General features: G+C 36.3%; 1 protein-coding gene across 7 annotated transcripts in view; it reads left to right on the top strand.

Moving 5' to 3' along the window:
* gria4b (glutamate receptor, ionotropic, AMPA 4b) overlaps positions 1-14,593 on the top strand; it is a 343,099-nt gene that overhangs the window by 21,473 nt on the left and 307,033 nt on the right. For 4 of the 7 annotated variants that reach the window (XR_007937136.1, XM_051937658.1, XM_051937655.1 and 1 more), the window contains exon 3: positions 10,339-10,359. The exons of the other annotated variants lie outside the window; for them this stretch is intronic. Coding sequence is in view for 3 of the 4 variants with exons in the window: in XM_051937658.1 (XP_051793618.1) it covers positions 10,339-10,359 (21 nt within the window). In the remaining variant the exon portion in view is untranslated. The remainder of the gene's footprint in view (positions 1-10,338; positions 10,360-14,593) is intronic. 7 annotated transcript variants of the gene reach the window in all.

A 14,593-nucleotide genomic window follows, 5' to 3' on the forward strand; every position in this document is an offset into this window, starting at 1 on the left:
ATTATCTCTGTCTAATGTCAAATAAATACAAATATTAGTTTGATGATCTGGAACATTTAAATGTTAGAAATATGCAAAAATACAAGATTTCTGTGTGTGGGGGGTGGGTGGATACTTTTGCATGACTCTGTACATTATGTCAGCAAATGCAACACATCAGTCTTTTCTAAATAGCTTTTAACAGTTTTTATTCAACAAATGAAGCTAGCTTCAGAAGCGGATGACCTCCTTCATATTTCCAGCCATCACTGTAAAAGGTTTGCACTTGTGTCCGCTCACAGTTTATTAGAGCTCTATTTTTTTTCTTTTAATCAGTTAGATTGGTTCAACAGAAGACTTCTTTCTGCTGTTGTGTGAAGAGGAGGCATGTGGAGTTTTGATTTATTCCATGTGTGGATTGTTCTGGTTTGTTCTTCGGCAGGACTTCGTCTTGGTTTTAAATACAGAGCACACTGCGATTTATTTTTTGGACAGTAATGACCTTTTAGTCCGTGGAATAGTTGCTGAGAACACAAACAGTTACACATAACGTAAAGAGAGCTGAGAGGTAAAAGTGGCTCCTAAATAACCATCACAGTTCACAAGCGCAACTTTTTGCTTTAACTTTGACATTCGTCGTGGTTGTGCACCTTGTATTTTTGTGTTTTGGGCTGATTTTTTTTAGCAGAGCTGCAGCATTCAGAGATTTCGCAATAATTAACCAGCTGTGTGACTGGTGTTGTTTTCACCCTGTGTGTGTGCTTGTGTGTCATTGTGGTAAAATACGGTCCTGAAGACACCTACTATAACAGGAACTACCTCAGAAGTGGTTTTCAGTAGTTTGACAGGTGTTTATATGCATAAATATGTATAAAATTGTCAAATTTCACTCACACTAGATTATAAACTGCAAACAAATCTTGTGTATCTGCTGATCTCCATCTGCAGCATTAGTCATGTGAGCTGAATATCTGCAGTTTCCTCGTCTCTTGATGCATGCAAGAAATTGTGAATCTGGTGTTATTCCTGGTTAACCTGCTCAGCTCTTTCTGCTGATTAGCAGGTGAGCTGCACGAATGATCGCAACAACTGTAATTTAACAAACACTACAAAATTCTTTAGAAGGATGAGACTCTTCTGTTGCCAAAGTAAACTCCAACATATTCAAGAAGGCAGAAAAGACACCACTATCATGACGGTTTAAATAATTCCATCTCAGTTTATCAGAGACCTTCTGTTGATCATCTCTAATTAGGTTGAACCTTTATTATCATAAATTTTGGATATTGAAAATGATATCTGTGAGTTTTTAACTTGATCTATCCAGTGCTTTCCAAGATATATATATATATATATATATATATATATATATATATAACATTTTCCTGTTAATTTGCTGAATTTATTAGTTATTTATCCTCATTTACTTGATTCAGAATCTGCAGTACTGGACTTTTATTCCATTTTTGTGAACATTGATTTCAAATTAACAGGTATTCAGAGTGTTTGGAGCTACATGTGGTTTAGAAAATATCACTAGTTGGTATCTGTCATAATTATATTTTGTTAACCGGTGCTCAAAGATAGGACTTTTCATGACAGCTTAACTTTTTTCCCATTTATTTCAACTCAACCATAATCAGAGACTGTTTGATACACTTGCCTGATATTGCAGATTCTGCATCAACGACAGTGAGAAATAACAGTGAAAATTTCAGGTTTTTGTCTGTATTAGTTCCTGATATATTGTTGTTCAAACATAGCCTCAAATTTCAATGTGCAAATAAAATGTGGTAAAAGTGAGACAATTTTAAAAATTATGTTAAAGTCTTGGAAACCACTTGGTTTATCAAGATAAGATTTTCCAAATATCTTTATAATAAAAAAATTGTTCTAAAAATTTGATGATTACCTTTTTGCAACTTCATGTTACAGTATAATCAGGTAAATGCACTACGCAATTAAAAGTAAAAGTACTCATTGTAGAAAAATGTCTTTATGTGACTGTTATGCTTAAATAAAAGTTTGTAACATTATTACCCCACCAAAGAACGCAGCAAAGTAATAAAAAATTCAAAAATGGACTAATGGATTTTGGTGAAATTTTCAGGGAAGGTCAGAAATGACACAAGGACAGCCTGATTAGATTTTGACAGTGATGCAGCTTATAGTCTGGATCCAAGGATCTGCTAAGGATTTCTGTATCATTGTGAGATAGTGGCATGGCGTCACTATAACATGACAAGTGAACGCTGCCGGTTGACGATCAGGTGATTGCGATCCGACTACAAATTGACCACTACAGACTTATTGGGAGTTATCCGTTTGAAATCATACAACGGCTGAGCAGCCTTGGTGGAGTACTGTGCTTTCTGAATGCTTTTCTTGTAAGAATATCATTAATGCCTTTATGTACCATCCACAACTTGAAGAATCTGAATGAAGGTAGGTAGGTACTTTATTGATCCTGAGGGAAATTCAAGAAACCAGCAGCATATTAAACATACAGAATATACAGAAATACAAGATAGGAGAAGAGCACACAGTGTATATAGAGATATAAAAAATATAAAGGCATAATTATGCACAGAATGCATATACTAAATCTAAAAACTGTATATGGTGTGCAAGTAGATACACTGTAACGAATTTCACTGTAAAATAACAGTAAAATACTGGCAGCAGGGACGCCAGTATTTTACTGTTATTTTACAATGCACCTACTGTAATTTATTTTAACAGTATGGTACTGTATTTTGAATTACAGTATATTACCGTAGGATAACAGTGGGTGGTGTGGTAATTTTACAGCGCATGTACTGTTATTTATTTTAACAGTATACTACCGTATTTTGGATTACAGTACATGACAGTAGGATAACTGTGTTATGGTAATTTTACAGTATACACCAGTTTATTCACAAAGGATATTAAATTTGCTATTTTACATTTAATTTCTATAAAGCCCCACAAATTAAAAAAGTAGCTTATAACATCATACAGGGCTTTTGAAATTCTGGACTGAACGGCAAGTCAACAAGTCAATCAGGACCGATCTGGACCCATGTCCCTCCATACCTCATGTTTATCATGACAGCAGGTAACATCCACAAGTTCAACTATTAACATGCAAGACATGACTTTTCTTGTATTTTACTTAAATTGTGTACCTTCTTGTGCTTGTGCGTCTACCTTAAGCCTATCACAAACGCATCCAGCAACATGCATCTACCAGTATTCGCCTGTCTGTGCCAGGCGTAAACTAACCGTGACGTCACCCGTTGGTTTCAACGCCGAGAAAATGAAGCCCGGATTTTGCTACTTCCTGGTCGCCGTTTTGGATTTTTTGGAGCCAGTTATGTAAAAAGCGTCATCAAACAGACTGGACCGGAGAGCAACTAGGGGCAGGATTGGCTGAGGACTCTCTTATCCCACCCACGTTTTACCACAGAGGCTTATGTTGCTGTCTATCAAGTATAGCCACGCCCCCTGGCTCCGCCAACTTTAACGATTTATTTAAAATTCAGTATTGATTTATTTTAAGATCGGCCACCTGATCTCTCATTTTGACCATGAAAATTAACGGGAAAAAAATCCTGAGCTGTAGAACATCAGTCTATCAAATTTTATTTTTTCCAAAAATGCATTGGGGTCTATGGAGCAAAAGCTTTTTGGAGCCAACCCTAGCGGACGGCGTGATATTGCAAGTTTTTGACACTTCCGGGTTTGCTTCAATTCTGGAGCCAGATGCTACGTCCACTATATATACAGTCTATGGTCTGTGCGCACCGAAGAAAAGTAGCATGTTAAGCTAGCGGAGGAGACGGAGGAGAGTAACACAGAGTGAACAATGCAACGACCACTCACTCTGATGCTGTTTTCAAGAATCAAGAACTGACAGAGTACAGAGCGCTCACACTAACGCCGTTTCCCAGAATAATCACAAGTGAACTGATTTAATGTTGATTAAATGTTATTGCCAGTCATTCCTGAACTCTGAACTTGAATAAAAATCAGATCAGACCTTTAAGTAGCAAGTTTGAGAACCCCAGGTATAAAACACAAGAGAATATATATTCCATAACATTGCTGTACTTTAATACAAACCCTCAGCAGACTTTGTAATACTAATAACATTTAGAGCATTTGTATTACAGAAAGAAAAGGTATTCCATTAGCTATTTGGAAGAAACTGTACATAATAATAAAATCCTTAATGACATGCTTTACTAATAAGCATAACTTCAGACACTGCATTAAAATAGCATCAAGAACAGTGAAATAGAACAGTCTAGCTTGTAAACAAGTCTTTTGCGCATGTAGATGTGAACAATAACAGTGAAAGTGGAGAAAGAGAAGGAGAAAGACAGAGTGAACAGTGAGAGTACTTGACTGCAGCATTTGGCTGGAATCCTCAATCACTGATGACTAGTGTCTGTAAAACAAACAGACAAGCAAAAATTTAGCAACACAATGTCACTGGTAAAATATAAAAATGTGAAACAGACTAATGGAGGGAGGGAAAGAAACATAAGTATGAGGGGAGAGAAAAGGGCCAGAGCAATAAACTGTTCAAGGGGGTGAGAAAATAAAAAGTGTGAAGAAGAGAGAACAGCAAGAGACAGAAAGGAGAGAGGGTGGTTAGTTGGTTGTTATAGTTTAGGGAAGGAGATTACCTCTTACATGGGCTAAGTCAGTAGGTTGGTAGCATGTTGTTAGAAAGTTAAGTAGGGCTAGTGAGAGGAATGGACTCGAGCGTTGTGTGTTGTGTGCTTGCTTCCACTTGAAAAAGTAGAGCGTTGAAATATTTTAAGCTTATCTTCAGCTTGATGTTGTTGAAGCAGTCGTTGAACAGGCTGAAGCCATACTACTTTATCAGAGTGAAACTAGACCATTCCTATGACCAATGTTAAAAACCAGATGAAATTGTTTGCACCCATTCCTACTATTATTCTCAACCAAGAACAGCCAGCCTGTTGCAATCATGGTGCTCTAGGATGTAGCTTTAGCAAATTTATCATAAATACTGTATAATCAAAGAAGAGTGCTTAGTGTGCTGTTTTACTGGAGCTGAAGCAAGCATATAATGAAGAAGTGACAAGACAGCTATGCCCTACCTAAATGAAGTCCCACTCATACTGTCTATTTTTTAGCTGGCTTCAACTGAGTCAAAGGATACCCTGGTGTTACCTTATTTAAAGAACTATTTCATGAAAGGCTGAAAATCTGATGTACTGTTAATAGGCTGGCCTATATTTGTAAGAACTTAAAAATAAAATTAAATGAGTAAGTGATAAGATGCTAACACACCTGACAAAGGTCAGAAACAACACCAGATTGCTAACGTTAGCTAACTGAGTTCAAGCTTGCTAAGTTACACAGCTTGCTTTGCTAATTTTAGCAGACTGACCAGGTGAAACAGACCTAATGAAATAGGCTATTATTTATATTGTCAACTGTTTAATAATCACGCAGACAAAACAATACTGGACACTGACAGTTTTTGGAGATAAAAATAACTTTACCTCTTTGGTTGAAGTCCACATGGACTGCTTGGAACGATGAAGAAGCTGTGCTGTCCAAAGTCAGGTTCAGGAATATCGTCACATCTTGTCACTCAAAAATGACTTGAGCAATGTGAAAAGTTTGATTAATAATGAAGTGGTGTCATCAAAACAGAAACATAAGCCCACTATTATCAGTAAGATGCTGATGGATAGTGACAAGACCTGAGAAGGAATGTGGTGCCGCTCTCCACCGCTTGACAGAAAATACTGTTTTATACTGTTAAATTACAGTTATCTACTGTTATTGTTAACTGACTGATTTAACTGTTAATTTACATGCTGTGGATGACTATTTAACAGTATTTTACATTTATTATAAAAAACAGTAAGATACTGTTGTAAATTCACCGTAAATTTACAGAAATTTGTTACAGTGTAGAAAAACACAAATCAAAGTAAAACCGTGACAAACTGAAAATATAGATAATATCTAAGGCTAACTTTATCCTTGTAGTATTTTGGAAATAGTTAGATGCTAAGGCACAAGCTAAATGAGCCAAATGTAGCTCACAAGACGTGGATGATTTTACCATATTTTAGCTCCATCATTCCTTTATTGGTGTGTTCAAAACTGATACAATCTTCTAACAATCTGCTGCATTCCTTCAGTAACTGCACAAAGACAGAGTGGGGATGATTGGATCAAGGAGCTGAGTGAATCGGGCGGGGAAGTGTAAGCGTTTTTTGATGCGGTGAACAGTGGAATGATGGGGTTTGGATGGAAATAGGATCCCGGATAAATTAACCTCCTGGCGACAGAGGGCAGAATGTAATCAAGGTGCGCAGTTTGGGTGAAAGTGAGTATTAGATCTCCACGCCTTCATTATAAACTCCAAATTAAATGAGGACTTGAACAGACTCTCCCATGTCATGTCGAAATAAAAATGAAAACCAATCAATGTGGCTCTGAGCGGTGGCTGCGGAGGCCTCGGCGGGTATTCATTCAGGCAGCTGATCTCTGTTATGTGTTTCATGGTAACCTCGCCATACAACGCTTTCAAGAGGAGTGTGGGGGTGGAAGGGGTTAATATGACCTCCTACACGCAGCCTCTGCCTTGGCCTTCATTGAAACAGTGACATCTTAATCTGCGTTGAGTCATTTATATTCAGCCTGGTGCTTTTCACTCACTCCAGATCCAGATAGCGAGCAGACGGCACTCCTATATACACTCAGGCTGCACAGGAGAGGCTACGTTTACTGTCTTTGAGTAAGAACACATTGTTCCACTTGCGTTTTCAGCATGCAAAGAGTCGTCCTGTGCAGCATGTTTAAGTCTCTTATTCATCCCTCTATGGGCTGTGTTCAGAGGGCCTCTTCTGCTCTGTAGTGCTGCCCTTTAAATGGCTGCCAGTGCCCCTCATTTGTCTGAGGATACTTCTGCGCTGGTGAAAATATGTGGGCCTTTTGGCGATGTGTGCTTATATGTGTAATGGCTGGTGTTGGGAGGAAGAAAGGATGGAGAGGAAAAGGGGGGAGGGGGCCGCTAATGAGAGATTAATGTGGTGAGGCAGGGAGGAGGAGATGTAAGAAGGTGATGAGGGAAAAAAGGGGATTTTTTTTTTTACAAGAAGCCTGGTGGAAGGTAACGTGTAAGAATGTAAGAAGTCCTGCAGATCAGAGGCTGAGCTGTTTTCATGTCAGAGTAAAATATGAGTCCTCTTCGTTCAGCTGCATTCATCAGCGACTTCCTGAAATGTGTGATGGTGCAATGTTCCTTAGTCATACGTTGCTAAATCTAGCGGATTTGATGAAAAGTGCCTCCTGCATCATTGTTCCTATGGCGGCTGATATGCAAAGAACTGACTTTAGATCCAGAGAAACAGCATGGCTCCTGTTAGCCTTGTTTTATTCTTTATTTTCCAAAACTTTAAATTTATAAGCAGGTTTATATAATGGTACACAATTGTTGTCATTTATCGAGTATAACTTGATAAATTTCATCCAGTAACTGATTTAATCACAAGGTGGATACAGGAATAAACCGATTTGACCTCAGATTTGTAAAATTCATTTAAAATTCCTGCATATATAGCAAACAATGAAGGTTGTTTAGCTGCACTAAATATGCATAGCTTCGCTTATTTCAACACTGTAGAATCACGCAGTTATGACATATATCACAATAGATGGAATGTATTTATTTTTCACCGGTTGGGAAAAAAAATGGATTTAGCATTTTCAACATTGTTGCAAATCCGCAGTTTCACTCTTTGTTTTTTTTTTTATTATTTTCAAAATTTTAAATTAATAAACAAGTTTATGTAATGTTGTTTCGTTAACAATTAAACTAGATAAATTTTATCTTGTAACTGGTTTAATCACAATGTGGACACAGTAATAAATAAATAAATATTTAGCCATAGATTTGTAAAACTCCTTAAAAATTCTTGCTTTTCGAGCAAATAATTAAGCTAGTTTACCTACAGTAAATATGCATAGCTTCAATTATTTCAACACTGCACTCACAAATCCCTCACATGTTTTGGAACCCTCTGAACTCCAAGTAATTTCTGACTGTTTATTTGTCATATTTTTCTCTCTGTGAGCTCATTTTAAATTGCAAGTATAAAAAAACCTGTACCTCTGCGGAAGCAGAACAACCATGAATAGAAGTAGAGAGAACTTAAAAACATCTTTTGTGCAGTATGATACAGCTATTTGTGCATCAATCATAGCAAAAGTTTTCTCATCAGTTGAAAAAAAATGGAATTAGCATGTTCAACCTTTTTTGAAATGCACACAAGTATTACCAAAGCTAGAAAAAAAATGGTTGCTCTTCATACAATAGATATACTTAATTTTAAAAATTAATTTTCATACTTGTTTCTCTGCTCTGTGAAAATACTGCCTGTAGTTCAATCGAAAAGCCCCTGACTTTTTGCCATTTGTGAGATCACAAATGGGGTCCTGGTTGTGCTGAGGAGTGCCATTTTTTCATTTTTGGCACAATCTACTTAATAATAATAATAATAATAATAATAATAATAATGGATTAGATTTATATAGCGCTTTTCAAATCACTCAAAGCGCGTACAAGAAGGTAATTTCTGGAAACTCATTATCCATTTTTTTATGCCTTTCAAACCCGTCAGCAGGTTTTATGGTTCAGAGGTTTGGCTGAAAATATAGACAAACAAAAGCTTTTATTCTTACAGTCTTAAATGTATTTTCTCAGTAGATTTTTTTCTCATTTGGTGTTGTTTCTAAACCTTGGTACCCGCTCTACCTCCCTGCACCTCCCCCTCTGATGTGTGTTCTGGTTATATAAGTAGGTCCCCGAGGTGTGTTTGTGTTCGTGGAGGTCGCACAGGTTGAGGAGCAATTCTGAGGAGACTTGTACTGAACAGCAGCTAACTGTAACATCGTCTGGGAATTTTGTCTTGTGGCACTTGTGATGTTCTAGTTCTTGTTTCTAATGTCTGATGAGATGCTGATATCTGACACTGTTGTTCCGAGTGAGTCCACCATGCTGCACTGAAAACAAATCAGTTGTATGGTCATTAACCCTATGAACCCTATTTTCACCTTTGCCTTTACTTTTAAGCTCTTATTTGGTAATTACAAGGAATGTCCATACATGCTATTCTCTTGTTTATTTCACAGATGCTTAGGCTATCCAGAGCTTCCTTCATTTGACATGATAAGAAGTTAAGATATAGTTTATTGATCCTTCAGCAGGGGAAATTCACACAGTACAGAAGAAAGAGACAGGAAATACAACAATAAAATAAAAGTGGAAAAAAAATATATAATAAAGACTCACATGCACATGTGCACCTTTCACATGTGCAGATATGGATGTGAAATGATCGACAGATGCACCCGGATTTTAGGAGCCACGTGGTGTGTGGAATGGTACTTATAAGAGAAAAAAAGAAGTGTTAAAATACTTGCAGTTTTTTTTTATATCAGCCTGAGAAATAATAGTAAAAATAATAATAAAAGAAAAAATATCTCGTGTTACAAATATATTGTGTTTTACATGTATGTTACCATAAAATACTGGCAACAGAAAAATCTTTTGTAATTATCTTAGGGGAGATTGTCTGGAATCTGGCAATTACAGATCCGTGATGGTGGGACATTCTGAGACTTAAGAATTATGACAATTATTAAGACTATATGACATACAGTAACATACTTGTAGGGGCCCACTGTAAGGAGGCAAACTAAGCAAACAAGGGACCTCTGATGGCCAATTTGCTAGTTATTCTTCTTGCCAACACTTCATTTTACAATGAAAAGGTCAAGTTATGAAGTTTCATTTACAACTCGCTGCACTGAAAACAAGAAGAAAAAATGTGAACCTGGATGCAAAGTGCATCAATAAAGTTCTAAGGGTTCAGATTAGTCAGATTCTGTTATTGTGATCCTTCAGTTTAATTCATAAAAGTGATTGTCAATCTGGAGTGTTTAAAATATAAAAGTAGTGAAAAAAAGATATCAATGTAGTCTCACCTATGTCTCACCTATGTATAGGTCTGTGCACTCCTCGCTGCATTGGATTGCAAATTAATTATTAACAAAAACAATGATGCAGAAACCCTCATCCTGCAAGGATTAGTTCTTTAGATTTGTTCTGTATGAAATCCCTTGAAGTTTTAATCTGTGTTTTTGAGATTGTCAGTACACTGCAGTTTCAAGGTGTAAATACTCAGCCATGGTGTTAACAGCTTGTTTTTCTCATGATGTATAGTCCAGCATTTAAAAAAACACCATATGGACACCTTAACAAGGTAAACAACTGGATTTTCACTGGAGGGGGTCTTACAGATTTTCCCTTTTTTCCAGACAAGCAGATGCTACAACCTGGTGAGATCACCTCTGATTTGCACAATAATAGTTGGTCAAAAGCAAAAGTTTAAGAGTTTTGCAGGTTTTGCAGGTCATAACCTCAGTCTTGCTCTGGTTTCGGTGTTTACATTTTGCCAAACCTAAGCCACAGAGGTGACACATTAGCGAAAACCACATGAGTAATTCTTGTTGTTGTTTTTAAAGTGGCTGCAGACACACAGCAGATCAGAAAAGGCGAAAGTGTTTTGCTTTGGAAGGTGGTGACAACCCAGTTTAGAACTCAGTCTGGTGAGTTATACATGGGTTGTTTTAGGCGTTTGAGCAAGCTGCTGATGCTGTGCTTTTTTTTTTCTTGAGCGAACAATCCCTTAGGTGGACTAGCGTCAGCTAATATAAGCTGGAGCACCGTTCATATCAGAGTAAATACAGCTGGAGCTGCAAAATCCCCGAGTGCACTGAATGGAGCAGCAGCGCATTTTATTTCTTATGAATCCAACTTTTTAATTTGTATGGAGGAGTTATGTCTTATTCCCTCTATCAGGATTTACATACACTGTAAACCCTAATGAGTTCACAGAACTCAAAAATTACTTTGTAACAGATTACACAAAAATATTTGAGTGATGTTTTTAAATGTTTGAGTTAACATAAAATAAAAATTATATTAGGAGTTGCCTTAAATTATCTCAATGTTATCTTAGAAATATTAATATTCCTCAACTTATAATTAGGGAGTAGTTCACTAAAAATGTCCAATATGTGTCAACTCATAACTTGGGAAATACACTTAAAATTTTCAATATTTTTCAACTCATAATGTGGGAAATACACTCAAAACTTTCAATATTGTGAATTCATAATCTGGGGTATGTATACTCAAAATTACAAAAAAATCTAAACTGAAATACTGATGTCTGCCTACTACAGAATTATAATCAGCTAATGTTAGAAAACATGAAAGTGGCACCACAGTCACAATTTAACAACTTTTTTTTATTCAGCACAATGTGCTTTTTAAAAAGGCACTCAGTCAAAAATAAAGTGCTTGTGATAAATTCAAACAAAAGTAAAAGCAAATTACAAAGAAAATGTACTTTAAAGTACAGTAAATGTTAATAGTTCCATATTCTGATAGTGGTCATTGCTACAGAGGGCAGATTCAGTATTTTGGGTCTCCATCTCACATTATCCTGTAAAGAATATGATAAAAAATTCAAAGGATTCATGATAAAATTTAATTTAATAAGATTTTAAGTATAATCAATCCTCAACAGCAATGACAACTATTAGAATGTGGAAAAATGTGACACTGTTAATTTTTTTTATTATTTACAAGTACTTGCTTCTACTGTGCCTTACTTCAACTGGCAACATCAAGGTAATGCATCAAGGTAGGCATTTGGCAACAGAACATCAAACATGTCAAGTGCATGAATTCAACAAACTTTTCTAACAAGTTATTCAGTGCATAAACGTCTATATCAATGTTGTGATATTTATGTATTAGCAATCAGTGTATTATATCTGAGGTAGAAGAGGCAAACTGTGCCACATCTTAAATCTGAAAGTAGAAGAGGCAAACTGTGCCACATCTTAAATCTGAAGGTAGAAGAGGCAAACTGTGCCACATCTTAAATCTGAAGGTAGAAGAGGCAAACTGTGCCACATCTTAAATCTGAAGGTAGAAGAGGCAAATGGTTGCATATGCAAAGATTGGGGGGGTACCCTTCCTCAATAGTCAATTTAACAAACAGTCCACTCTGAGTGATTCACTCAATGACAAAAAAAAAAAAGAACATTCGTCTTACTGTACCTTGAAGGCTGCTACTCACTTTAAAAAAAAAACCATTCAAATAAAGTGCTAATTTCTATTGAGCTGTACTTCAACTGGCAACATCAGGTAGTGCATCAAGGAGGCATTAGGCAACAGAACATAACACATGTATAGTGCATGAATTGAACAGTCAGCACATCTTAAATCTGAGGTAGAAGAGGCAAATGATAGCATTTTGTAAAGAGGGAAAAAACAAAAAGCTTCCTCTATACTCGACTCAACAAGTAGCCCATTCTGAGTGATTCACTCATTGAACACATCGTTCTTCAGTGTCAGTAGACGTCCTTTCAGTGGTTTGTTGTCCTCAAGACACGTCACAACTTTTTGGATAAATGTGAACATAAGCTCGAGATTCTTTGGGTACTGTAGGTCCAGTGCATAGATGTACCCAAATAGCAGGAGAAACGAGTCAGCCAGATTTGTGGGACCACTCACAAGTATTTCATCCTCCACAACAATAAAGATGCTCTCAGGGCTGAAGAGGGCCGCATCAGCAGTGTCATCCGTGACGACTGTCAGGAGAGCCACAGGAGTCTCAGTGAGGTCTGGACCATCTGCTGAATACAAAACACAAATAATACAAGAATGAGTTCAGCCCCTCAATGATACAAATCATGCTAATAAAAATCAAATAAAACACTGAACAACATTCAAACACTTCCTTAAAGGCTACTGCAAAATAAAGTAATAATCAACGACAACAGCATCTAAAACTTTGTCAGTGATTTTATTACAGCCTCAACCATGCAGGATTCCCACTCTTTCCCTGAAATTATTTTCCAAGACTTTTCAGTCACTACAGAGACAAGTTCCTACACTGTACGCCAATACATTCCCCAGTCCCCCTTATTCTTTAAAGGTGTTGTTTTCTACAGCTATATCTTGCATTTACCCAGATCCTTTTCTCTGCTTTATCAGTTCTGTTTCTATCTAAGTTTGTTCCTTTTTTATTATTTATTCATACTTTATCCATTGCATCCATCTTTTATTCTTTTTCTATATTTTTTAAAATCTTTTTTTCCTCTATTCGTCTCTTATCAGTTTTCTCATATTTTATTCTCTGCATCCATATGTTTGCATCTTTTTCATACTTATTTTAAACATTTTACATATATTTTGAATCTTTATTATAATCTTTTTATTAATTATCCTCTTGATATTTTTAAAATAATTTTTGTCCTCTGTATACCTTAAAAAAATCTTTTCATTGATTGTAGCTGTTTTTTAATCCCATTTTCAATCGTTTTTGTATTATTTTTATCCCTTTATTATCCTCTATTTTTCTTTATCCTCTTTTACCCTTTATTTCCTTTTTAAAGCATTTATTATCCTTTTATCCTCTTATCATTTTTATCCTTCGCAAACTTTTAAAATCATTTTAAATCATTTTTTTAAATGATAAAGTGACAGGAAAAAATGATGAAAGGATAATTTTCCAGGATAAGTTACTTAGAACTTTTTTCTCAGTTTCCATATGTTTCCCATGACGGGGAAATTGGCCAGAACTCACCTCACTCAGATCAGCTGTTCTGGAACTGAAAAGAGTTTCATGTCAAAGGGTCAGTCAACTCAGAGGTTAGGGTTAGGCTAAGAGTTTGTTGAACCTCCTTTCTGGAATATCCCTCTGGAATTGATAACTCACAGTTTCCCTCATCTCAATGTTCACTTTGAGTTTTCACATAACCTGCTTTCTGGAATACCCTCCTGGCTCTCCTAGAGTTCTTTGAGTGATGTCATATGTTTAAGCTGACTGAACTGCAAGGCAAAAGGACTGATAGTGAGGCCAGTACACTTACATTACAGGTCCTGAAGAACTTGGAGGCATCTTCACGCAAGTACACAGGAAGTGCACGAAGGACAAGGGACCGTCTCAAATTTACATCACGTTGTTCCTAGATCGACAAAAATATCCATTACAACAGTTATGGTACAAATACAGAGCAAACAGTTTTTTAAAAAATTCAAAGCATTAAATGGCTCCATATTCTGATGCTGGTCATTGCTACAGATTCAGTATTTTGGGTCACCATTCCCTCAGTAGAACATTGTTCAAATTAATAACTTTCTATTGCAAATACTTTAATAACTCATAAAGGAAAAACTTGAAATTGTAAATTAAATTTTATAAAAACTTCAAATTAAGCCAATAAAGTATCTTTTGAAGCTACCTCTTTCTGATAGAATACATCTTGTCAAGATGTCAATCTCTGATGAGATGACAATGTTGTGTTTGTGGAATAATCACTTAACCTCAAGGCACAGTCAAGGCAATTCACACTAAGGCTTCTTACAGTTGGCTTCAAACAATCTGTTTAGAATCTGTTTCTGAATCAGGCAAAGTTAAAAATTCACCTGAAGGTCATAAATCCTCATGAGCTTGGTTAGCTGCTCCGCTATCTTTGAGGCCGTGTCTCTGAA

Source organism: Acanthochromis polyacanthus, chromosome 17 (genome assembly GCF_021347895.1).
Source record: "Acanthochromis polyacanthus isolate Apoly-LR-REF ecotype Palm Island chromosome 17, KAUST_Apoly_ChrSc, whole genome shotgun sequence".
Taxonomy (NCBI): domain Eukaryota; kingdom Metazoa; phylum Chordata; class Actinopteri; family Pomacentridae; genus Acanthochromis; species Acanthochromis polyacanthus.